Here is a 26536-nt window from a genome sequence, read left to right as displayed (position 1 = left end):
GAGATGGAGTCTCACTCTGTTGCCCAGGCTGCAGTGCAGTGGCGCGATCTCGGCTCACTGCAACCTCTGCCTCCCTGGTTCAAGCGATTCTCCTGCCTCAGCCTCCCGAGTAGCTGGGACTATAGGCGCCCGTCACCACTCCTGGCTAATTTTTTTGTATTTTTAGTAGAGACAGGGTTTTACTGTGTTAGCCAGGATGGTCTCGATCTCCTGACCTCGTGATCCAGCCGCCTCGGCCTCCCAAAGTGCTGGGATTACAGGTGTGAGCCACTGCATCTGGCCACTAATTTGTATTTTAAAAGAGGACTGAGTAAAGACAGCAGTGGAACCTCTAGCTACAGGAGATGCTTGGCTATGCCTGATACGTAAACAAACACAAGCAGTTGAGTTCAGGCCATGCATCTTCAAAGTGATGAAGAATGTATGTAAATGCTTGTTTTCCTGCTCCATATTTCTCGTGTAGAGGTATATGAGAATTTAGCATCAAGACTCTGTACTGCAAACCCTGTCCTATGTTGCCTATATTCATAGTATAATACTTAATAAATATTCCCAAGGTTGTCATTGCTGGTCACATATTAGCTGACAAAGGCACACTGAAGGGACTTTGATTCTTACTGTCAAATGCAAAGATTGTTTTAAACTACTGAATACATACAATCTTCAACTATGTGATGATTATTTTCAATCATTTATGATAATTTTAATTTTAAAAGATTACTAAAAAAATAATTGGTTGTAGGGTATCTGAAAACAAAAATAGAATGTACTCCATAACGTACATGCACAGAATTTTTAAAAATGCAGGCATACAAATATTTAATGGCAGAGTGGTAATAACCTGAGACTCTTTAAAAATGGCAAAACAATATTTCAGCAATTTTTGGAAAACACAGTATTTTCCCTAAGAAGTCTCTCTTGGCAACTTTCTCTTTAAGTAACAAAGCAGCAGCAACATTTTTTAAATGTTCATAAAGCTCGCTTTACATTAACAAGTTTATTAAGGAAGAGTGGTCCTGAAACCTCAGGATAAAACTTTTGATAAAAGTAGAAGCACTAATTTTGACCTAAAACAGACACTAAAACACTCCTCCTTCCAATTTAAGAGTGTCATTTATACCTCCTACTTGTAGTAAATAAATCCAATTAATTATAAGATTTGAAACGGAAAATCTGAAACACCTATCAACATCATTTTCTTCTAAGATGACAGAAATTAACAATGGATTTCCCCCAAAAAAGGAGAAGAGAGTTTTTAAAAACTTCATTATAGCTGTGGTAAATGAATCTGGGTTTACCAATCTCAGATCTCAATGCACTTAGTTTTAGTTGGTATTCTGTGAGATGGCTACAATTCCTGATTTAAGTATGCAGTATGTATTTTTTTAAGGCAAGGCAAGTTTGAATATGTATAAAGCATAGATATCAGCATGGTTATAAAGGCAATATGATGGACATACACATTCACTTTTCTGAAGCAAGACATTCCAAGCTACATACAATTTAATTTCATGTCCTATTCTAAGATTACATACTTAACATTAAGCTTAGAAACATAATTGCTGTAATACATTAAAAATACTTCATTTTCCAATATTGTAAAGTATATTTTCAAATGCCTGGTATAAATTTTTTTGCACAAAAATTTAAAAGACATCCTACTAGCTAGCTATTCCTACTGTGTTACATAATCATTCGAAGGAAGAATTCACAAGGAGAGCAGGTTATAAAACTAAGTATAATAATTATTGCATTTAACTAAAAAAAAAATCAAGTAGTTCTGAATTACACTTGTTTTTTGTCTTAGTAATGGGTATATTCACTTTATAGCTACTCGTTTGATAAATATACTAAGATCGTATAAGATTCATTTTTCTTGTTTTTGTTTTTCTTGGGTGGTTATTTTTTCTGTGTCCTTCCCCAACAGCAGTTGGAATTTTCTTTTGAATACAAAGTAAATTCATGTTTATACTGTGTTTTCACCTGAGTCATGTAGAAGGTGACTCCTTTCATTTTAAAAAGTTATATTTAATTTTGGGGGGCCCTAATTAAAATTTAACATTTAACCATGTGTTTTTTTTTGTAAACAATCTACATGTCAACAAATAGATAAGGGTTAACAAAGGTGAATACTGACTTCATCTGTGTTTTAAACACGATTATATGAATTTTTCTTTTTTAATTAAAAAACGGCATAAAACCATTCATATAGGTCCTTTTCTCGCTCAACTGCTTTGAGATATAGCTTTAAATATGGGTAGATCAAGACAAGTATGTTGGTAATCTCTTATCTTGCATAGAAAAGAAAAAATAACGCAACTTATTTCCTTCCTAAGGTCTCAGCTAGTTTCTTAAGTCTTTTCTTCAGCTCCAGTGGAAATTTCTCATAGCACTTCTTACAGACCGGCTTCATGTCAAACTCCACAAACTTATTCCTAAAGATAATAATTATAAAAAAAAAAAGAAATTAGTGGAAACATATTCAACAAAGATATATAAATAATGTGAAGTAATTGTACTGAACTAAATGAAGGCAACTAGGTGATGATATCTATATTCATGTTAGTAAAAAAACCATAATTCTAACCTCAATTCTTATTGTGATATATATATATAAATTCAGTATCATTTGAAAAAAAAAGTCCTTATAAATTGGTTCTATACATCCACCTGTGTAACACAGACTGTAGATTACATATATAATTTACTTAAGTATAGTCAATCACTTTTTTTTTTGGAAACAGAGCCTCAACTGTCACCCAGGCTGGAGTGCAGTGGTGATCACAGCTCACTGCAGCCTCTAACTCCTGGACTCAAGTCATCCTCCCACCTCAACCTCCTGAATGGCTGGGACACAAGTGCATACTACTATGCCTGGCTAACTTAAAAAAAATTTTTTTTTGGAGAGACAGGGTCCTGCTGTATTGCCCAGGATGGTAATCACATTTTAAAATATCTTGGGAATACCTTAAAGATAAATTTATCTAAAGGAAAGAATCATATTTTTATAATGTGAATGATTTCTTTACTGGAGGCAATATGATCTTACTTAGTACTTTAAAGTAGGTAGCCATGAAGTTTCATTAATTTTAAATTATAAGGGGTTATTTTGGTTATCTGACAGAAAGGTTGGAAGAAAGTTTTCAATCACTCTTAACATAAACGCAACGAAATCACCTGTGGTTGTATTGTAAATGGTAGCTATTTGAAGAACTCAACTATTCTTTTGAAAAGCTAGGGCAATACACATCAATTTATTTTTAAAACAGTCCTGGAGAAGACAACTTTTCAGATAGCCTCCTGACCATCTGTAATGCATTTCCAACAGGTAATTACAGGAGCATATTACTGTTGAAATCCAGAGTGTTTAATTTTGAATTGAATAAATATACAACTTGATAACTTGTTCATTGTCCGTGAAATCATATTGAGGTAGCATTTGTGAAATAAATCTAGTGGTATATTGCTATCTATGACAAAAATGATAAAATCTACTGATATTTTTTACTGCATTTAAACATTAAACTAGACTTTGCTTCAAGATCATTTTAAAGGACAATACTAGTAACAAAGGAAATTCCTAAACACATATTTAAAATGAAAAATCTTCTCTTTTAAAACACCACACTGGGAATTATTTTACGGCTTTTCTCCCAAGGTCTTCTTAGAGCAAAAGCTATTAAAACTGCCATTTTTGTGACAAACACAAAAAAATTATTCCTGTTTTCAGAGAGACTACCTTAGCAAGCTTTCCACTGTTTGAATCTTTTTTTTTTTGAGACGGAGTTTCACTCTGTTGCCCAGGGTAGAATGCAGTGGCACGATCCTGGCTCACTGCAACCTCTGCCTCTCAGGTTCAAGCGATCCTCCTGTCTCAGCCTCACAAGTAGCTGGGATTACAGGCACCCGCCACCATGCCTGGCTAATTTTTTTTGTATTTTTAGTAGAGATGGGGTTTCAACATGTTGCCCAGGCTGGTCTCAAGTAATCTGCTGCCTCGGCCTCTCAAAGTGCTGGCATCACAGGCGTGAGCCACCATGCCCTGCCTCATTGTTTTAATCTTACATTTACATTTAATTCCTCTTTATAGAAGGAAACATGTAAACTGAAACAAAATATTTTTAGAGCTCCAAACACAATGGTAACTCTGAGGGAAAACTGGAACAATCATGCCAGTAATTCAAGAGAATTTCAAAGATTGAAATACTTCTCATAAAAATCACGAATAAAAAAAAGAGTTTGAAGACACTGAGGACATGAATTCATAAACAATAGCATATGGGTATTGTATCAATGCATATTCAAACATCATAGAAGAGGTCTTATGTAAATCAGATAGACTTTGCTTAGATATGAAACATGTTGTAAGAGTTTTTTTTTTTTTTTTTTTTTTTTTTTTTGAGACAAGAGTCTCACTCTGTCAGAGACCAAGCTGGAGTGTGGTGGCACAGTCATGGCTCACTGCAACCTCAGCCTCCTGAGTAGCTGGGACTATAGGTATGGGCCACCACACCTGGCTAATTTTTTTTTTTTTTTTTTTTTTTTTTTACGGATGGGGTCTAGGCATGTTGTCCAGGCTGGTCTCAAAATTCTGGGCTCAAGCAATCCTTCCGCTCTGGCTTCCCAAAGTGCTGGGATTATAGGCATGAGCCACCATGCCTGGCCATGCTGAAATAATTTAATACATAACTTAAAATATATGCATTTTAAAAATAGCAAACAACACTTATAATTTATCAATTAAATGATTTTGGCAAGGAAACCAAAAACCAGGGTTTTAAAAGCTACAGTTATCAGACAAAAATCCTTTAAAACTTTTTCCAGGTTCTATTAACAGATTAGAATTCTTCCCTTTGAATCCATTAAAAAAAGGAAAGAAATGTACACCATATGGTATTTAAAAAATGAGGTGAGTGACTCTACAGAGTAAGTGAAATATATGACCACAAACTTGTATTAAGTATGGAGCATATTCATTTAATCTTTGTAATTTTAGCAATTATGCAAAAGGACCAGTTCTACACAGGACAAATACTTGTATTTCAATCTCTGATGACTACAAATACATGCCCAAAAGTTGTGATGAGGGGGGAAGAAAGCAAAAGACAGAAACAGAACACAAACATATTCCAAAGAACTAACCAAAGGAGAAAGTAGCGAAAATGATGACAGAGCGATAGAAAAGTTTACAAACAGACTGGCTTTTTCTTTTTCTGCTTGTCCTTATCCTTTGCTTCTCTCTCCCGTTTGGCAAGCCGCCTCTTAAATTCTTCTGGCATTTTCTCATAACAGTGTTTGCAGACTGGCTTTAGGTCAATTTCAACAAACTTATCCCTTTGAGTAGGACAAAGAAGGAATAGAAAAAAGAACAGGGAACAATTAAAGGAAGAACCTTTACTTTCAGAAGGCCTGAACAGAAAGAGGAAATAAGAAATCAAATAATTCTTTTTCTAAATTCTAGGATTTTTTTTAAGTGTCACCCCAAAGTTTTCAGTCTTAGGATTCACACTGGACAAAACCGTAGACTTACTTGAGTGTTAACTTAGTGTTGCAGGTAGAACAGGCAAAGCAGTTCACACACCAGGCCTTATTAAGAGCAGAGACCACTAGAGAAAGAGGAAAGAGATCTGGTCACATGGAAATACATCCTTATGGGGAGCAGGGCAGCTCAGAATTTCAACTCTAAAACAGAACTACGACTGTGTCTGTGGCACTTGGTGGAGGTTCTCAATAACCTTAAAAAAAAAAAAAATGAGACAGGGTCTTGCTCTATTGCCCAGGCTGGAGTACAGTGGCACAATCATGGCTCACTGTAGCCCCAACCTCCCAGGCTCAAGTGATCCTCCCACCTCAGCCTCCTGACTAGCTGAGACTACAGGTGCACGCCACTAAACCCGGCTAATTTTTTTTTTGATACGGACTGTTGCTCTGTTGCCAGGCTGGAGTGCAGTGACACAATCGTGGCTCACTGCAACCTCTGCCTCCTGGGTTCAAGTGATTCTCCTGCCTCATTTTCTTGAGTAGCTGGGACTACAGGCGTGCGCCACCATGACCAGCTAATTTTTGTATTTTTAGTAGAGACAGGATTTCACCATGTTGGCCAGGATGGTCTCGATCTCTTGACTTTGTGATCCGCCCGTCTTGGCCTCCCAAAGTGCTGGGACTACAGGCGTGAGCCACTGCGCCCGGCTTATACCTGGCTAATTTTTGTATTTTTTGTAGAAACACAGTTTTGCCATGTTTCCCAGGCCGGTCTTGAACTCCTGGGCTCAAGCAATCTCCCTGCCTCAGTCTCCCAAAATGCTGAGATTACAGGCATGAGCCACCATGCCCAGCCAAGAACCTCTTTCTTGAGAGCTTCTTTTCTTTTGTTTTTCAGACAGGGTCTCGCTCTGTTGCCCAGGCTGTACTGCAGTGGTGTGATCACAGCTCGAACTCCTGGGCTCAGGCAGTCTTCTCATCTCATCCTCCTGTGTAGCTGGGACCACAGGTGTGTGCCACCATATCTGGCTAATTTTTTATTTTTATTTTGTAGAGATGGAGGGTCTTGCTATGTTGCCCAGGCTGGTCTTGAACGCCTGGCCCCAAGAAATTCTTCTGCCTTGGCCTCCTTAAGTGCTGGGATTACAGGTGTAAGCCACCACACCCGGCCCTCAACCTTTATGTATACAGTTGTTGTTCAGTATGTGCAGGATGCTGTTTCTAGGATGCCTTGAGGATACCAAAATCTCAGATGCTCAAGTCCCTGATATAAAATGCATATAGCAGCTTTCCAGCTTGGACCCGGCAGAATGGCTCCCGCAAAGAAGGGTGGCGAGAAGAAAAAGGGCCGTTCTGCCATCAACAAGGTGGTGACCCGAGAATACACCATCAACATTCACAAGCGCATCCATGGAGGGGGCTTCCAGAAGTGTGCCCCTCGGGCACTCAAAGAGATTCGGAAATTTGCCATGAAGGAGATGGGAACTCCAGATGTGCGCATTGATACCAGGCTCAACAAAGCCGTCTGGGCCAAAGGAATAAGGAATGTCCCATACCGAATCCGTGTGCGGCTGTCCAGAAAACGTAATGAGGATGAAGATTCACCAAATAAACTCTATACTTTGGTTACCTATGTACCTGTTACCACTTTCAAAAATCTACAGACAGTCAATGTGGATGAGAACTAATTGCTGATCATCAAATACATCAAATAAAGTTATAAAATTGAAAAAATAAAATAAAATAAAATAAAATGCATATAGCCTATGTACATTGTCTTGTATACTTTTTTTTTTTTTCTGAGACGAAGTTTCGCTCTTGTTGCCCAGGCTGGAGTGCAATGGTGTGATCTTGGCTCACGGCAACCTCAAGTGATTCTCCTGCCTCAGCCTCCCGAGTAGCTGGGATTACAGGCATGCACCACCACACCCGGCTAATATTTTGTATTTTTAGTAGAGACGGGGTTTCACCATGTTGGCCAGACTGGTCTTGAACTCCTGACCTCAGGTGATCTGCACGCCTCAGCCTCCCAAAGTGTTGGAATTACAGGCGTGAGCCACTGCTCCTGGTCCTGTCTCGTATAGTTTAGATCATCTCTAGATTAATTACAATGCCTAGTACAATGCAAATGATATGTAAATAGTCATTATACTGTATTATTTGTATTGTTATACTGTTATTTTTCTCTAAATATTTTTGATTCATAGTTGGCTGAATCCACGGATGTTTGCATCCAGCTGTTGGATACGGAGGGCTGACTTTAATCTTTCCCTGTCCTTAAGTATCCTGTGAAGTTATAAATGTGTGCCATGTCTTACACCAGCAACTGTGCCCCCTAGACCTGGGCACATGTGGCGACTGTCCATGCCTCATGTTGTTTAGGTGAGCTTGCTGTTTCTGTCCCTACTGCTGTTGGCCCAACACGGAAATATGAACTAGGTATATAATTTTCAAAAATCCAGACATTAACTTATTTGCCCCTGTAGGAGTCTTTTTTCCAGAGCTGGTAACAAGACAGCTTCCTTTGCAGCTTCTTTCACCTGGCGTCTGTTTCACAGAGGAGGGAGGTAAGTTTTATTTTCAATGGCACTAAAGATTGTTTTCCTGGGTTGTTTTCACAAACTGCACATGAACAGTGTTTCAAAAGTATTTCCTGAATTAGGTGATGTCTGCAGGGAGCCATGAATCATGCTGAAAACAGGATTGTTCAAAACTTTGCCAGGAAGTCTCTGGCAGAATTGTGTTAGCGACTGTTAGCAAACACAGCTGCTTCCTTTCTGTTCCAATCAATCAGCCCAGCCTAATTACCAAAGTACATTACCAAAGGGTGGTAAGTCCTAGATATGCTTGCTGATAACTGCCAGGTTTTAGTATATGGAGGTTAAAGTGCCTCTTCCTAACTACAATAGCAGATGAAACCGTTCCTAATAAACGTTGTTGTAGAGTTTCCTGAAACTGGACACAGAAACTAGTCTTAGGGTCCACCAGGGACAGTTCCCATGATTGCTGGCATACAACACTGTGGTAGTGACCGGAAGTAGTATCATAAATCAGTAACAAATCCAACTCTTTGATACTATCATCTTACTGCTACAGATTACTTGGGAAATATGCCAAAGAAAGAGAAAAAGCAACTGATAACGATCACATTCCAAACAATAGCAATCACCAACCTGAATTTCCACATTACCCTAGTGTTTTTGTGTCAAAGTGGTACGAATCTAAAACTCACACAGATACTTACCATCACCTTCTATAACACGATTGCAGTGGAAGCAAACATCACCAAATAGCTGAAAATACAAAAAGGTGGTCAAAGTTCAAGATGTGTTAAATATTTTAGAACACTGAACATTTAAAAATAGCTGGTTATCTAAATTGAGAATTTATCACTACTAGAGAAAATTAGTAAAAGTTCTTTGACAAGTTTTTACTTCTTACAATGAAAGTAATTCACTGTCATCAATTAAAAAGAAAAACTTTCCAGATGACAGTTTGAACACCCAAATAAGTAATGCAAAATACAGAAATCTGTGAGTCCATATGGATAAGAAACAGATAAATGAATAAACCTATAGATAGGAGAGGAGGTGGGCTGTTGCTCAGGCAGAGCCCTGAGGTGGAGACTATGGGTGGAGGATGTGGGGCTGGAGAACTGTCGTTTGCAGCTGGCACAGAGACAAGAATCATCAAGGGGTGCTAAATCTAGGGCAGGTTGATGAGGAACAGGACATTTCCATGGTCATAAAATGAATGCCCACAGATTGCTTCTTTCTTACAAAAGAGGGAAGGAAATTGTAATTCATAGTGATGTTATCGGCCAGCACCATGCCTGGGAGATCACCAGTGGCAGGAGAGGTATAAAGTGCTCCAGAGACAAGGTTCTGAGAGGATGCCTGCCACTGTTATGGGGCTGCAACCTGCTGTGTATAACCTCATCTAAGCACAGAGAAGCAGCAGGTGAACCCAAGTGGAAAGTAGTCTATTAAAAGGGGGTAGGGGCCCTCTGTACCCCTCCAAAATGTCAATGTCATCAAAAATTTGAAAAGGCTCTGGAAATATTCCAGATTTAAGAAGGCTAAAGAAACATCACAACCCCAGGCTGGGTCCAGTCTGGGAGTGGAAAAAGTGCTGTGAGGATGTTACTGACTCAAGCGACAAAATTGGAATAAATGGGTTAAAGTATGGTATCAATATTGATAACTACGATTATGTTAGAGAGTCCCATATTCTTGGGAAATATACACTGAAGTATTTAGGGGTAAAGGAGTATGATGAACTTACTGGCAAATGCTTTAGAAACGGCCATCATACTTGTATATAATATTTACGTAAGTACGTGTTTTACACAGGAAGACCGAGCGCGGGAAACGATAAAGCGAACTGTGGACTTGAATGAAAGGCATACAGGTATTCTTTGTATTTTCCATTTTATAGTTAGCTTCTGAGTCTGAAATTATTTCCCAAATACAAAGTTAAAAACAAATTTCTACTGAACAATGTACATCTTCCAAGAGATTTACTTGTAGTTAAACTACTGATAAGCTTAGGTTCATAAAAGTCTATCTGGCACCCAGTGACTAAGGTCAATACCTGGTTATAGTGGGTTTCACAATACGCCAGGCCTTTCCTCTCGTAATGGCGATGTCCAAGAAAGGGTTTCTCACACTTGGCGCACACAAAATGCTGAAAAGAAAAACTGCTATAGGTCATTTTTGAATTGCCATATTTTATATCTAATAAAGGAAACCCCGAAGTTAACCTATTTTCAGAGAAGACGAATGAAAGTTTGAGACAGTCATTTCATTTGGCCATAAGTGGCCTCATAATATAATACTTTCGCAGTTTTAATTCAGGTGTCTGTCTTTAAAGGTTACTTTAAGACATAGCCTATTACAATAGCCCAAAAAGAGAACAGAGGTGAGCATCTCAGTAGCACCTATAAAGGACGAGCTGCTGCTGGATATAGACCGTGGCACTTCCTGCTTCAAGAAGGCTTTCGGAGCAAAAGTGCACATCCTGTATCATTACTGAGACATTCACAAAAGCAGTGTACATTCTATATTCTTAACTGTCAGCAAAGTCAATTGTCTTTAAAATGTCCATGTTTAATCTTTAGACTCTCCTAATCTTGCCAGGACACCTGAATCACAGAGATTTGAAAGTACTAGTTACCCCTGAATCATGAAGATTTGAAAGTATTGGTTACACCTTAATCATGGAGATTTGAAAGAACTGGTTGCCCTTTGCCATTCAGAACTCACCTCCACATGCCACTGCTTGCCCATGGCGTTCACCACGCGCCCTTCAATGGGCCGTCGGCAAGCGCCACAGATGGGGACCCCCATTTTATCATGGCATGGCAGGCAGTACAGCTCCCCTTTCAGCTCCCGTGCATCGGCAGTCAGTTCCTTCCTGTCCATGAGAAAGACAGCCAGCTTAATACTAATACTAAGAGAGAAAAACGGCCAACCGATGGGGCTAGCACACTTTTCAGGTTTTTAAAGACATTACTATGACGATTCCTGCAAACTTCTTTTTCCCCCTTTAGAGGTGATCAGAGTAACCTGAATTAATAGGCCCGAACAGGTTTCAGACTCCTACCAAAAAATCTGTATCTTAAAAGGATAAGATGCAAGACTAGGTCAGATACACACCAACACACCAGGCATATTCATCATTTCCTTCTTATATTATCACATTACATTTTAGTCCATTTGCCTTCCTTTAAAAGTTACAGGGAATAATCACAGTGCTGAGGGTAGACTCAGTAATACTACCTGCTATGGTGTGACTGTGCCCTCCAAAGTTCATGATTCCCAGTGCAGGTGTTGGGAAGTAAGACCTCTAAGGGTTGATTACATCATGAAGGCTCTGACCTCACGGATGGATTAATGCTGTTATTGGGGGGGTGGGTTCCTTATAAAAGGACGAGTTCAGCCTCCTTCCTTCTCTTCCTTCCCCCCTCTTCTCTCCCCCACCATGTGATGCCCTCTGCTATGTTTTGATGCAGAAGGTCCTCACCAGATGCCAGCCCCTTGATCTTGGACTTTCCAGCCTCCAGAACCATGAGCCAAATACATTTCTGCTGGTTACAAATTACCCAGTTTGTGGTATTCTGTTATAGGCGCATAAAATAGACTAAGACATGACCTTTCCAAGCAAACTGAGAAGTTGGGAGACTAGTTCCATTTACTAACATATTTAAATTGTCACAAGCTGTTGAAAAGAGTTATAGGTTAACAGGTTTATTTTCATAAACAATAAAATTCCCAGAATTTCCTTCTCCAAATACTCAAATTAAATATTATTTTCAGTCTCCTGCATCAATAAACATTTGGTCAGAGATGGTCCCAATTAGTCAAATGGATTTGTTCGGATTTCACCCCTTTTATGTAATTCTCTAGGAGAGATGCTAATGAAAAGTGGACAGAGGAGAATCCCCCAAGAGGAAGGATAGGTAAGAAAATGAAGTAAGGCACAAACTGATAATTCAATCATAAAAGATGAGATGGCTGAACTTATACGACCAAACTGTTTTCTTTTTTTTCACTTTTTTTTAATGAGACGGAGTCTTGCTCTGTCATGCAGGCTGAGTGCAGTGGTGCGATCTTGGCTCACGGCAAGCTCCGCCTCCCGGGTTCACACCATTCTCCTGCCCCAGCCTCCCGAGTAGCTGGGACTACAGGTGCCTGCCACCATGCCCGGCTAATTTTTGTATTTTTAGTAGAGATAGGGTTTCACTGTGCTAGCCAGGATGGTCTTGATCTCCTGACCTCGTGATCTACCTGCCTCGGCCTCCCAAAGTGCTGGGATTACAGGTGTGAGCCACCACGCCTGGCCAGTTATTGCTAATTTTCTCAGGCACAATAAGAGTATTGTGGTTCTGACCAGGTGCAGTGGCTCATGCCTATAATCCCAGCACTTTGGGAGGCTGAGATGGGTGCACTGCTTGAGCCCAGGAGTTTGAGACCAGTCTGGGCAACACAGCAAGACTCCATCTCTACAAAAAATTAAAAAAGGGTGGCGTGTGCCTGTGGTCCCAGCTATTCTGGAGGCTGAGGGGGGAGGATTGCTTGAGCCCAGGAGGATGTGGCTGCAGTGAGCTATGACTGCCCACTGCACTTCAGCCTGGGCAATAGAGCGAGACCCTGTCTCAAGAGAAAAATAAAAAAAATTAAAAATAGTATCGTGGTTCCATAGGAAAATGCCCTTATTCTCAGGAGATATATACTGAGAGTCATGAGAAATTTTAGAGGTATGTGTATACATGCACACGCACACACATACACAGGAGGGTGAAACGAGAATGTACTGTATACACACAAGCCTGGCAAAATGTTAACTGGTGAAACAAAATTAAGGGTATACAGGTTTCATTATATCATTCTCTTAATTCTTCTATAGTTTAACATTTTCTAGACTAAAAATTGGAGAAAAACAATTTGGTTTGCTAGAGTAACAGAACTATAGATAAATGTAGTCTTTCATTCCCACTGCTTGTGTAATAAAAAAGAAACAATTCCAGTACCCGCAGTTGGCACAGTTGAAATGGTCTGGATGGTAGGGGTCGTTCTTGAATATCAGAGGCTGCTCGTCGATGATAGCATGGCATTTCTGGCAGATATATTTCCCAAGGCCTCTCGCTTTCTCACGATTATGACAGGGGCGACACAGGTGTCTAAACAGAGCCAAAACTTAAATTTAAAATTTTAGGTTCTTTCTAATGGTTAAAAAGAAATATGCTTCCCTTATCTCTGAAAAGAAATTAAACACACCATTTCTTAAAAAAATCACTCCTGTGCTTAACAGAGCAGAATCAAGCTACACGAAAATTGTGTTCCAACCCTAATATCTGACTGATTTTCATGAAACTCCATCTAGGCACATCCCCCGTTGGTAGTTCAGCCATGCATGGAGCAGTTATGCCCTGTGCACAGCAATGCAAGGGTCCTCTCCCAGCAGCAGCACTCAGTCAACACACTGCAGTGTCTGAGTTCCCATGCCCTCAATTCGGTGTCCTACAGAACTGCCTTACATCCCGCGTGGAGAAGACACGTGATCTTGTCACAGTCACATTATCCACCCACATCTGACAAGGATGAAAATCCACCTACCTCCCAGCATTCTTGACAAACCCGATATCCGCCAGAACTTCCTGGCAGAGGTCACAGCGGAAGCACTCTGGATGCCAGCTGTTATTCATGGCTTTGATAACTCGGCCAATGATGAATTCACCTGTGGGAAAGCAACACACAAAGGATGTTACTAAGTAACAAGCATGGCACTTTATTTACCAAGAGAGCAATTAAGGAAAAACAGTGAGGGAAAAAACCATTTAAGCCTTTCTCAATAAAGGAACTATTTTCTTTTTTTTTTTTTTTTGAGACAGAGTTTCGCCCTTGTTGTCCAGGCTGGAGTGTAATGGTGCCATCTTGGCTCACTGCAACCTCCACCTCCTGGGTTCAAGCGATTCTCCTGCCTCAGCCTTCCAAGTAGCTGGGATTACAGGCATGCACCACCACGCCCGGCTAATTTTGTATTTTCAGTAGAGATGGGGTTTCTCCATGTTGGTCAGGCTGGTCTCAAATTCCCGACCTCAGGTGATCCTCCCGCCTTGGCCTCCCAAAGTGCTAGGATTATAGGTGTGAGCCACCACACCTGGCCAGTAGAGGAACTTTTTATTTATGTGTCTACCACAGTAAGCACATTAAAAAAAAGTTTTTATTTCATCTTGAGTTTTTGTTTTTGATTCAGTAGCCACGTTTTTGGGCTGTTGTTTCATCTCTGAATCTAGTTTTCCTTTCCAAATGAGGTACTGGGCTGTCTTGAATGCCTTTTGGTTATTTCTGTCATTGTCAACATAGACAACTGAAATCTCCAGCACAGTTTCTAATAACCTATACTTAATTTATTCTTTCATTAAACCTTTAGAACATTCTACTCAGTTCCTTCAATCTCTGGAAACCTAGCAGAGGGATTAGCAACCAGTGAAGTGGACAACATGCAAGCAAGTCCATCGCTTACGCGCCATGCAAGCAATGCTGAAGCATCCCTAAGCATCGAAAGCACCTCACTGATGTCTTCCCTGCCTCTTTCCTGGCAAAACCAAAAGCAAGTAGATAAAGGTTGTGTTAACACAGGAAAAGCACAATCCTAATCGCCACCCGATAGGAGTCCTAGTTCATCCCAAAATACCTCTACCTTAAATATCCTTAAAAATCAATTCTCTCTAGGTTTTGATACTCCTCCAGCTAGTTATATATTAACAATAGGGAAGTGGAGTGATGAAGTATCCAACAGTTATTCATAATGAGCACCAAAAACCATCTTTACCATCGATACTTCACCAGTGTGAAATGACTTAAGGAATTTGGAAACTTATTTTTTTTTTCCCCCAAGATGGAGTTTTGCTCTGTTGCCCAGGCTGGAGTGAAGTGGCCCAATCTGGGCTCACTGCAACCTCTGCCACCTGGGTTAAAGCGATTCTCCTGCCTCAGCCTCTTGAGTAACTGAGATTACAGGCACCTGCCACCACGTCCAGCTAATTTTTGAATTTTTAGTAGAGATGGGGTTTCCCCATGTTGGCCAGGCTGGTGTCAAACTCCTGACCTCAGGTGATCCTCCTCCCTCCGCCTCCCAAAGTGCTAGGATTACAGGTGTGAGCCACCGCACCTGGCCGGAAACTTACTTTTTACTTGACGTTCAGCAGTAAAACTTACCACACTGATGACAGCAAGGGGCAAAGAGCATCTGAAAGTCATGTTCACAGTACTTTCTTCCTTCAAACTGAAAGAGAGGGTACCACCAACTTACAAACACGAAATAATCACAGGAGAAATATAATTATTTGATGGAGATATACAGGAAAGGTGTTTCCGAGCTAAGAGTTTATAACTCTACCGGGATTTAGAAAAGGAGATACACTTTCGCACCATCCATACATCTGCATGTTGGTACAGGAAAGACACATGGAATGAGCTGAGGCCAGAGTGACTAGTACACCTACAGGGATGGTGACCCGGCCTCTGACTGCGCTGAATTGTTTTCTGGCTCAAATACCCTGCCTTTAATGAATCTGATGAAAGCTACGGATCACCTCTCCCTCCAGAAAATATGCACATACATACAACTCACTTCCCACATTTTTTAGGTCGATATCTGTAATTCTCACTGTAACCTTAAATATTTACAAAGGGCAAATATTCTAGCACACTGTACTTTATTTATTTTTTTTAAATGGGAGTCTTGCTATGTTGCCTAGACTGGTTATTGGACTCCTGGCCCAAAGCAATCCTCCTACCTCAGCCTCTCAAAGCACTGGGACCACAGGCGTTAGCCAGTACGCTCAGCCCCAGCACATTTTAAAATGACCAAAATCCATTAAAAAAAATCCTTTTAACAGCCGCGATTTTTACATCTTTCATTTCTTGAACTGTTTCCATTTCATGTCCTCCAATTTTATCCGAGTATATTTTTTGTACTTGTCTTTAACTGATCGCCCTGCCATACTTTTCTGCAATTAAAAAAAAAAAAATATATATATATATACAAAAACCACAAAACTTTAAAATGTGCTTTCTGAATCCATAAGGCTGTAAAGGTTAACATTTATTTTCTTCTGTAATATCATTACAATGATTAGTACAGGACAAGCAAGACATAAATATTAATTTTTTAATACTATCTGTTTACTTGAAAAGCATATCTTAGTGAAAGTGAAATGAGTAGGGCTGCCCTTTCCTCCTCCAATTATTTCATGTATCTCATGCATCAATATGGCTTTCCACTAGAAGACTCAGGTTCAATATGAATTCTAGGTCTATTTTCTATTTTGGGTGTTGCTTTTTTAAAAAAATATATAAATGCTAAGAAGCCTTTTTCACATTACCAAGTTGTGAGACTTGTTATAGTACTGTCTCCCCTTGAGTCTTTGAGCTCCTTACAAGTTACATGTCAAAAGTCATACACTGTTTGATTATCAAAATCCATCTTTAATGACATCCATTTTTAATGTATCACTTGTCAACTCAATTTCCTCAAATTATGGCTATAGATTTAGTTCATCCAATTTAGTGAACATATCTACCACAGCTTAACTGGCAAAGTCAGTTCTTACTATTGAACCAACCAAAGCAGATTTTCTCCTAGAAAAATAACTTTTTTCCCCCCCCCCCGAGTCTCACTCTGTTGCCCAGGCTGGAGTGCAGAGGTACAATCTTGGCTCACTGTAACCTCTGCCTCTTGGGTTCAAGCGATTCTCCTGCCTCAGCTTCCTGAGTAGCTGGGATTAGAGGCACCCGCCACCATATCCAGCTAATTTTTGTATTTTTAATAGAGACAGGGTTTCACCATGTTGGCCAGGCTGGTCTTGAACTCCTGACCTCAACTGATCCGCCTGCCTTGGCCTCCCAAAGTGCTGGGATTACAGGTGTGAGCTACTATGTTCAGCTTTCACTTAATTCAAATTAATAAGCTGTCATATATTTAATGTATCTTTTTGTTTTTAGACTAGGTCTTGCTATGTTGTTCAGGCTTGTCTTGAACTCTTGGGCTCAAGTGATCCTTCCACATCAGCCTCTTGAGTAGCTGGGATTACAGGCACACACTACCTTGCCCAGATTAATGTATTTGGTTTTAAAGTTTATTAACAGAGGAGAATAAATTGATATGCTATTACTCATACTCTGCCATACTACATTATAATGTGAAGTCAAAAGTACAAGTATTTATGAAGTGTGATATATTTCTGATAAATGTATGCCATCTATGTGTATAAAAATCTGATGTTTAGCTTTTAGCAGTAATTCATGGAACTACCATATGATCCAGCAATCTCACTACTGGGAATATATCCAAAGGAAATAGAATCAATATGTGGAAGAGATATCTGCACTCTCATGTTTAGTGCAGCACTATTCACAATAGCCAAGATTTGGAAGCAACCTAACTGTCCATCAACAGATGAATGGATAAAAAAAATATGGTACATATACCCAGTGGAGTACTCTTTGGCCATACAAAAGAATGAGATCTTGTCATCTGTGGCGACATGGATGAACCTGGAGGACGTTACATTAAGTGAAATAAGCACTGAAGGACAAATACTACATGATCTCACTCATATGTGGAATCTTTTTTTTTTTTTTTTTTTTTTTTTTTGAGATGGAGTCTCGCTCTGTCACCCAGGCTGGAGTGCTGTGGCCGGATCTCAGCTCACTGCAAGCTCCGCCTCCCGGGTTTACGCCATTCTCCTGCCTCAGCCTCCCGAGTAGCTGGGACTACAGGCGCCCGCCACCTCGCCCGGCTAGTTTTTTTGTATTTTTTAGTAGAGACGGGGTTTCACCGTGTTAGCCAGGATGGTCTCGATCTCCTGACCTCGTGATCCGCCCGTCTCGGCCTCCCAAAGTGCTGAGATTACAGGCTTGACCCACCGCGCCCGGCCATGTGGAATCTAAAGAGGTTGATTTCATAGAAATAGTAAGATAGAGGCTGCCGGAGCCTGGGGAGAATGGAGTGGAGAGCATGGGGAGAAGATGATCAATGGGTACAAAGTTACAGTTGGGATGAGTAAGTTCTAGTGTTCTATTGCACAGTAGTGTGACTGTGGTTAATAATATTGCATTTCAAAATAGCTATTTCAAAATAGCTAGGAAAGGGGTATTCTGAATGTTCTCACTACAAAGAAATTATAAATGTACGAGGTGATGGATATGTTAAATACCCTGATTTGATTTTTACACAATGTATACATGTATTGAAACATCACACTGTGCCTCATATGTGTAATTATTATGTCAGTTAGAAACAAACAAACAAAAAAATAAAACGACCACAAAACAGCCTTCTGTATATTCTGGGTCTGCATCCTTGGATTCAATCAACCAAGGATAAAAAAATATGTGGAGAGAAAAACCCCAAACAATAAAAAATACCACTAGAAAAATAAAAATAAGACAAATTTAAAAACACAGTATAACAACTATTTACAGAGCATTTACATTTCATTAGCTATTATAAGTAATCTAGAGGTAATGAAAAGTATAAGGAGGATGTGCATAGGTTATATGCAAATAAGTACACCATTTTATATCAGGGACTTGAGCGTTCGAAGATTTTGGTAAACTCTGAGGGTGAGGTGGGAGTGGGGTGGAGGGGGTGTCCTGGAACCAATCCTCTGTGGACACCATAAGACAACTGTATAAAAACTCAGAAATAACTCCATTAATTTAGTTAGAAATGATCAACTTTTATTCTGTATTAAATGAAAGAGAAAGATGCATATTGCATAAAAACACAAAAAAGTAGCCCAGCAGTTAACATATATATATATTTTAGAAGGTGTGTGTGTGTGTGTGTGTATATATATATATATATATATATATATATATATTTTGGAAGGTTGAAAATATAATCCCTGGCTAAGATAAAATAAAATTAGGATTAGCTGTAATTTGGAAACACCTTTTAACAAGACAGGTAGGAGTCAAGAACACTGACCATGGATCCAGACTGCCTGCGTTCAAGATCTGACTGAAAGACTCATTCAAGTTGCTTAACCTTTCAGGGCCTCCCAAGAGTCAAAAAGCGATAATGCTTTGGTCTGTTTGTTCTAGCTCATGGCATGCCCTCACTGGGACATTGTGAAATACATATTTGGTCTTCCTCCCAGTTTCTTGGCATACAGCTCCTAAAATCCTTGGAATCTTAAAAGTGATGTCTTTTTATATGTTAATGAGGTGACTCATGACTGGCAGCCCCTGGGTAGATTCAGGATGGGACTGGGTTACCAGAAAGACCAAGGCAGACTTAGACGGTTGGGGTTTTCAGCCCCACCCTCCAGCCTCCAGGGAAGGCAGAGAGGAGCTGAAGGTGAAGTTGATCACGATGGCCAAGTGTTTAATGAATCACGCCCACATAACGAAGCCTCCGTAAACATGTGAAAGGACAGGTGCAGACAGCCTCTGGACAGCTGAACACAGTGCAGCTTCCCAGAGGGTGGTGCAGCCAGAGAAGGTGCGGAGGCTCTGACCACCTTCCCCCATATACCTCACCCTATTTATCTCTTCATCTGTATCCTTTGTAATATCCTTTTTTAAAGTTTATTTTTATGTATTATTATTATTATTATTTTTTCAGAAACAGGGTCTTGCCCTGTTTTTCAGGCTGGAGTGCAGTGGCATGAGTATAGCTCACTGTAGCCTCCAACTCCTGGGCTCAAATGATCTTCCCACCTCAGCCTCCCAAGTAGCTGGGACTGTGTGTGTCATCATGCCTGGCTAATTTTGTTATTTTTTGTAGAGACGGGATCTCACTATGTTGTCCAGGCTGCTCTTGAACTCCTGGCTTCAAGCAATCCTCCCACCTGAGTCTGTCAAAGTGCTAGGATTACAGGTGTGCTCCACCATGCCTGGCTGGTAATATTGTTTATAATAAACTGGTAAAGCCAGGCATGGTAGCATGTGCCTATAGTCCCAGCTACTGGGAAGGCGGAGGCAGGAAGACTGCTTGAGTCCACGAGATGGAGGCTGCAGTGAACTGCGATTGTTCCACTGCACTCCAGTTTAGGCGACAGAGCTTGGCCTTGTCTCAAAACAAACAAACAAACAAAATACTAATAATAAACCAGTAAACGTGTTTCCCTGAGCTCTATGAGTTGCTCTAGCAAATTAACAGAACCAGAAGAGGGGGCTGTGGGATCCCCAATTTACAGAGCATGTCAGCCAGAAGTACAGAGAAAGCAATCTGGGGCTTTCAATTGGCATCAGAAGGAGAAGACAGTCCTGTGGCTGACCCCTCAATCTGTGGGATCTGAGGCTATCTCCAGGTAGATAGTGTGGGAACTGAATCAGAGAACGCCCAGCTGGTGTCCACTGCAGAACTGATTGCTTGCTTTGTGTGTGGGGAAAAACTTCCATATATTTGGTCACAGAAGAACTTCTGTGGTGACTGCCGTGGTGTGCAAGCAGAAGAAAAATGGTTTGTGTTTTCTATCCAGCTCATTCACAATTTCTTACCAATGCTCTTTGCTTTGCTCTCCCAGAGCTTTCTCTTAAAAAGGATGAATTCTTCTGAAATTAGTCAGGGGATGAAAAAGGCTAAGTCCTAAAAGGAAAGCTGTTGGCTGGGCGCAGTGGCTCACGCCTGTAATCTCAGCACTTTGGAAGGCTGAGATGGGCAGATCACAAGATCAGGAGTTCGAGACCAGCCTGACCAACATGTTGAAACCTGTCTCTACTAAAAATACAAAAATTAGCCAGCTGTGGTGGCATGCGCCTGTAATTCCAGCTACTGAGGAGGCCGAGTCAGGAGAATCGCTTGAACCCAGGAGGCAGAGGTTGCAGTGAGCCGAGATGGTGCCACTGCACTCCAGCCTGGGCAACAGAGCAAAACTCAGAAAGAAATAAAGAAAGAAGAAAGAAGCAAGAAAAGAAAGGAAAAGAAAGGAAAAGGAAAGGAAAGGAAAGAAGGAAGGAAGGAAGAAAAAAAAAAGAAAGAAAGAAAGAGAAAAAGAAAGAAAGAAAGCTGTTGTAACTACTGTCTACATCTCTAAACTCAGCATATACAATCATGCGCTGGATAACATTTCTGTCAACAATGAACCATATATACTACCATGGTATATGGTATATTTACTGTACTTTTTCTAAGTTTGGATACTTTTAGATACACAAATACTCACCATTGTGTTACAACTGCCTGCGGTATTCTGTATAGTAACATGCTGTACAGGTTTGTAGCATAGAGGAATAGCTTATACCATATAGACTAGATGTGCTGTAGGCTATTACACTTAGGTTAAATACATTCTCTGATTTTTGTACAACAATGAACTCGCCTAATGACACCTTTCTCAGACATTTCCCTGTGGTTAAGGGACGTGCATATCTGTACCTGAATACAGGATATCCAACACAGTTCCTAAAGCCAAGCTTCTCCTTAACAAGAAAATATACAAGGCAGGGAAAGACTAAGCTTATGGGTTTCAGCACTCCTAACTAATCCTTTTTGATGGGTATCCTGGAGCAATTAATGGTAGTAAGATTTGAGATTTCTTTCTTTTGCAATGTGAGAGAAGTGCTATTGTGAATATAAGTATGTTTTCAGTCAAAGAGAAAAGGATCCAGAAATTGAGACCTTTAAAACCAGAATAAGAGGACTTAGAAATAGATTTCCTTGCCACCATTCATCCTGCAAATCTCCTGCACTCTGGGCTATGCTTCTCCAGTGTCACAACGACTGTTAATTCCAGGTGGAGAACTTCTGCTATAACGAGCTGCCTCTTTTCTACAGAGTGTAGAAATGATCAAACACAGTATAGCCCAACTTTTGGGTCTGACAGGCCAGAAGTTTATCCAAAGTAAAACTCCAGGATTTAAATTTTTTAAAAAGTCAAGAATCATAAATTGGGAAGAATTAAATTTCTATAAACATAGCTTTTCTAGGTAACTCCACATTACATCCCAAAATTGATTTAAACAAGGAATACAATAAGCCTATTAGAAATATTAAAGGTCCAAATTAGTGGTATTTATAAACAAAATGCCGTAAGAACCCTGAGGTCCCACCACCTGTGGAAATGGGTCGCTCTGTGTGGGGGAAGATGAACTCCAAGAACGGTTCTGTTCTTAACTGTTTTAAGTTTTGGAGTTCTGTAAATATTCCCTTCGGGGAAAAAACAGAATTATTCTGAGCTTTCAAGTAAGCTCAGGATGAGAAATCAGCTGCAAGTCTCATTTCCAGTCAAGTGCAGATTTGCAAATCTTCATTTGGTGCTTTACACCGGTTTGTCATAAACTGCCCTGAAGTGAGTGGGTCCACAGATAAACAGATGTGCTGGTTGGAAGTGGCTTCCATTCTCAGTTTCCGCCTTCCTGAATAATCAGAGTAAATGAGTGAAGAAACCTCTCTGTAAAACATCTTGCTACAAACTTACTCATCATAAATGGGTCTTTCCTGGCCAGGGGCAGTGGCTCACACCTGTAAACTCAGCACTTTGGGAGGACAAGGCGAGCAGATCACCTGAGGTCGGGAGTTTGAGACCAGCCTGACCAACATGGAGAAACCCCGTCTCTACTAAAAATACAAAATTAGCCGGGCGTGGTGGCACATGCCTGTAATCCCAGCTACTTGGGAGGCTGAGGCAGGAGAATTGCTTGAACCTGCGAGATGGAGGTTGTCGTGAGCTAAGATTGCGCATTTGCATTCCAGCCTGGGCAACAAGAGTGAAACTCCATCTCAAAAAAAATAAAAATAAAAATAAAAATATGGATCTTTCCTGTTAATGCATTTTGTGATGGGAAAAAAGGACATTTGTGAAATTCAAACTAAGGAGAGAGAAATGTGAAGCACCAACAAAGAACCCAGCCCTGAGAATGTACTAAGTCAGGGTTAATCAGCTGCACACCAGGTCCCTGGTCCTTGGTTCAGTCCATCACACTCTGCAACACTTCCTGGACTTAAATCACTCTTGCAACTGTTGGCTCCACCTCACTCCCAAAAGTATTTTCTTATGGAAAAAATTAAGATATTCCTTTTACTGGAGATAACGCTGGATGTCACAAAGTTAGATTGAGGAATCACTAAAGTTAGCGTTAGGGCCTCTGGGCTGAAAGCGTATTTTCCCAGGGAAATGGCATCTAATCACTTGAGTACAGGAAGTCGAGACCAGCCTGGGCAACATGGCAAGACCCTGTTTCTGCAAAAAAATTTTTTTAATTATCTGGCTGTGGTAGTGTGCGCCTGTAGTCCCAGCTCCTAGGGAGGCTGAGATGGGAGGATTGCTTGAGCCCAGAAGTCAAGGCTGCAGTGAGCCATGATGGTGCCACTGCACTCCAGCCTGGGTAACAGGGTGAGACCCTGTCTTAAGAAAAAGAAAAAAAGGCCGGGCGCGGTGGCTCAAGCCTGTAATCCCAGCACTTTGGAGGCCGAGATGGGCGGATCACAAGGTCAGGAGATCGAGACCATCCTGTCTAACATGGTGAAACCCCATCTCTACTAAAAAAAATACAAAAAACTAGCCGGGCGAGGTGGCAGGTGCCTGTAGTCCCAGCTACTCGGGAGGCTGAGGCAGGAGAACGGTGTAAACCCGGGAGGGAGAGCTTGCAGTGAGCCGAGATCCGGCCACTGCACTCCAGCCTGGGCGACAGAGCAAGACTCCGTCTCAAAAAAAAAAAAAAAAAAAAAAGAAAAGAAAAGAGAAACTGTAGTTGAGACAGAAATACTGGTGCTCATTTCTTCAGATATATGTTCTAGTTAAGTGGTTAGGAAACAAGGATCTCATTCCATACTTGCCTCTGTGGCCAAAGGGAAGAATGTCCTATTTAATTCAAAGTACCACAAAGTTCTACCATAAAAGTAAATCACATTTTCAAGGGGAAGCCAGTGCACAGAACCCACCTCTAAGTCTTCACAGCTAGTCTTCTAGAGAAAAGAACACATAGAGGCTGTGGAAATCAGGGAAGGAAGTTGTTCTGATAATGAGACAAAAGCAATAACCAAGATACAGAGTGGCGAAGATGCATTTGTTATTATACAAAGACTGAAGCACATCAGTCATGTCCCACATGGAAGGCAAACCGGGTAAGCTTCCAAGCTTCCTTTTCTGGAAAACAACTTATTGCTGATATAATTGAAAGTAAAGATTATTTGTTAGCAGCCTTGGATGGTTTTTTCTCTAATATCATTTAACCAAAAAGAAATTTCTTATTCTCCACATGCGGGTTTACACATTCCTGGGCTGGTTTTAATGATAAACAATGTAGCCAAAATAGTAATCTTCCTCAGGACCCAACAGCTTGAACTGGGCAACAGCCCATGAATAGCCTAGTTCTGGGTATTCAACACATCTTTTGGAATAACAGCACACAGACCCAGGGAGGGTATTTATAGTCCAGTGTGAGGGGTGGGCAGGACGAGATGAGTCACACTTTATTCTTCGCTGCTCAAGGCTGTTCTGAGCCTTTCCCTCTGACTCAGCACCAGTGGCCTCACAGCTGACAGGGCCTAAATGCGGCAGCAGGAGCTCAGGAAGCGGTCATGCTGCTTAATGAAGGTAGCTTAACCATCATGTTCATTCCTAAGTCACAGGCAAAATGGGAGAAAGAAGGTGACGGAGTGCTGGGGCTCCAGGGTGCTCTCATGGGAAACAGCAGGCCAGGGATATAAGGAAAATGTTTGGGACAACAGAGCCTGTCTTTTTCTCTGAGTTCTTCTCTATTGCTCCCCTGGACCAAGCTCTCCTAAGGCCTTTGTCATAATCGCCCATTTCAATAAAAATATATTTAAAAAGAATATGTCAGGGAAAGAATACTGTATTGGATACTAGGAGACCAGATAGGTTCTCATCTCTTTCATGTCACAAACAAGCTGTGTTATCAGACATTTCAACCTCTCTGGACCACAGGATTAAAAAAAAAAAAAGGGAGGGATAAAGAAGGGATTCATATAGTGAGAAGACCAATGCTCTCTCCAAGCCAGCTTTCCAGAATTCCCTTCAATGTGCCTTGGGAGTCTCATCTCCTTCCTTGCCACAGTCCTGGCAGGCCTCCATGGTGCTGAGGTAGAGCAGGTCCTCAGGTCCCTCTACCTGAATTGAGTCATGGCTCACCACCACTAGCACCAGCAAACGCCCTCTCTTCTTGCTGCCTTAGCACCTAGGGATTTCCTTTTCCTTCTCCTCACCAGCCAATCACAGTCTACCTATAGCCTCAGTAGGGGTCTCTATGCCTGATGCCTCCATTCACACCTCTGGAGCTCCTCTCCCGCCCTCTTCTGCTGTGGTACATTGGCCTCTCCTGCTCCTGTCCATCCTCACAACTGTCATTTGCCCATCCCTAAACCCATCATCCTTGCCCAAAAGACTCCCACTGCCCAGGGAAGGAGTCAGGAAGAACAGGAAAAACTGCAAGAAAATACACAGAGCATGTTTGGAGGTCTAAAGAAATAAAGTAAAAAAAAGAATTAGAAGAAAAGAGAAAATGAAGACCTCTTTCCACTGCTAAGGTTTTTGTTGTCGGGAATGTGTGTTTTGGGGACACAACAGGAGCTTAAAAAAAATGTGTACTAGTGAATAAAATAGCATTCCCTAACCCAAACCCTTAAAGCTGTTTCCCAGAGTGACATTATTACATACTTGCTAGCCCTAAATTTCATGTACCCGTGATGGGGTAAACAGCTTTTCTGTGGGCTGGCCTGGGAACCCCCATCTCATGATGTTTGTTTCTATGGGAAAATGCTGCCTGAGAGGCACACAACGGACTTACCAATGATCTTTGTAAACTACCTTTCCTTGCTCAAGCATGGTTTATATAACAGGGAAATATAAAAATCCACTAGGCAAAGGAAGAAATCAAAGAGCAGCCACCTCCAGCTATAAAATAATTCTACATACATATATTATCATATATAGATGTGCAGATATGTACAAATATGTAAGAAGTAAGGTGGTAACAGTAAATTACCTATTTGATCTAACACACACAAAATACCTCATTCTCACCTTCATTTACAGCCTGGGGTCAGCATCCCTAGATTATCCCCCAAAATACATGTTTACTGTGAGAAAGGGGTTTCAGTAGGCTGGACGTGGTGGTTCATGCCTGTAATCCTAGCACTTTGGGAGGCCGAGGATCACCTGAGACCAGGAGTTCAAGACCAGCCTGGGCAACATAGGGAGACTCCGTTCTAGAAAAAATAAAATTAGTCGGGCGTGGTGGCATACGCCTGTAGTCCCAGCTACTCAGGAGGCAGAGGCTGGAGGATCACTTGAGCTTAGCAGTTCAAGGCTGCAATGAGCTATAATCATACCACTACACTCTAGCCTGGGCTATACAATAGAACTTTGTCTCAAACAAAACAAAACAATACAAAACAACGAGAAAGGGGTTTCAGTAATGTTGAGAATACCAAATACACTACAAAGGAAGTGCAGACCATATGCTAACACCTGACGGCCAAGAAAAACAAGTATTTGGAAAAGAACATACACACCCAGAAGAGCTAAATGTAGATAAATGTAGACAGTCTAGTTCCCTAAAATACTTATTTTTTCCTT

General features: G+C 40.9%; 1 protein-coding gene and 1 pseudogene across 23 annotated transcripts in view; one reads left to right on the top strand and one right to left on the bottom strand.

The window, feature by feature from the left end:
• Positions 1-149: 149 nt before the first annotated feature.
• LIMS1 (LIM zinc finger domain containing 1) overlaps positions 150-26536 on the bottom strand; it is a 151900-nt gene continuing 125513 nt past the window's right edge. For 13 of the 22 annotated variants that reach the window (XM_077958981.1, XM_077958976.1, XM_077958975.1 and 10 more), the window contains 8 exons: positions 15204-15270; positions 13599-13719; positions 13013-13162; positions 10746-10896; positions 10075-10167; positions 8726-8774; positions 5531-5606; positions 150-2435 (listed from right to left, as the gene is read on the bottom strand). In XM_077958981.1, coding sequence (XP_077815107.1) covers positions 2321-2435; positions 5531-5606; positions 8726-8774; positions 10075-10167; positions 10746-10896; positions 13013-13162; positions 13599-13719; positions 15204-15270 — 822 coding nt within the window. In that variant the 3' untranslated portion in view covers positions 150-2320. Of the gene's footprint in view, positions 2436-5142; positions 5335-5530; positions 5607-8725; positions 8775-10074; positions 10168-10745; positions 10897-13012; positions 13163-13598; positions 13720-15203; positions 15271-26536 lie in introns of all 22 variants that reach the window. The other 9 variants (XM_028832281.2, XM_077958973.1, XM_015113084.3 and 6 more) reach the window with 1 other exon arrangement.
• LOC106993116 (large ribosomal subunit protein eL31 pseudogene) lies at positions 6769-10331 on the top strand (annotated as a pseudogene). The gene has a single exon (XR_003722055.2). The product of XR_003722055.2 is annotated as a large ribosomal subunit protein eL31 pseudogene (transcript).

Source organism: Macaca mulatta, chromosome 13, assembly GCF_049350105.2.
Source record: "Macaca mulatta isolate MMU2019108-1 chromosome 13, T2T-MMU8v2.0, whole genome shotgun sequence".
Taxonomy (NCBI): Eukaryota; Metazoa; Chordata; class Mammalia; order Primates; family Cercopithecidae; genus Macaca; species Macaca mulatta.
This window is presented reverse-complemented; position numbering and strand designations above follow the sequence as displayed.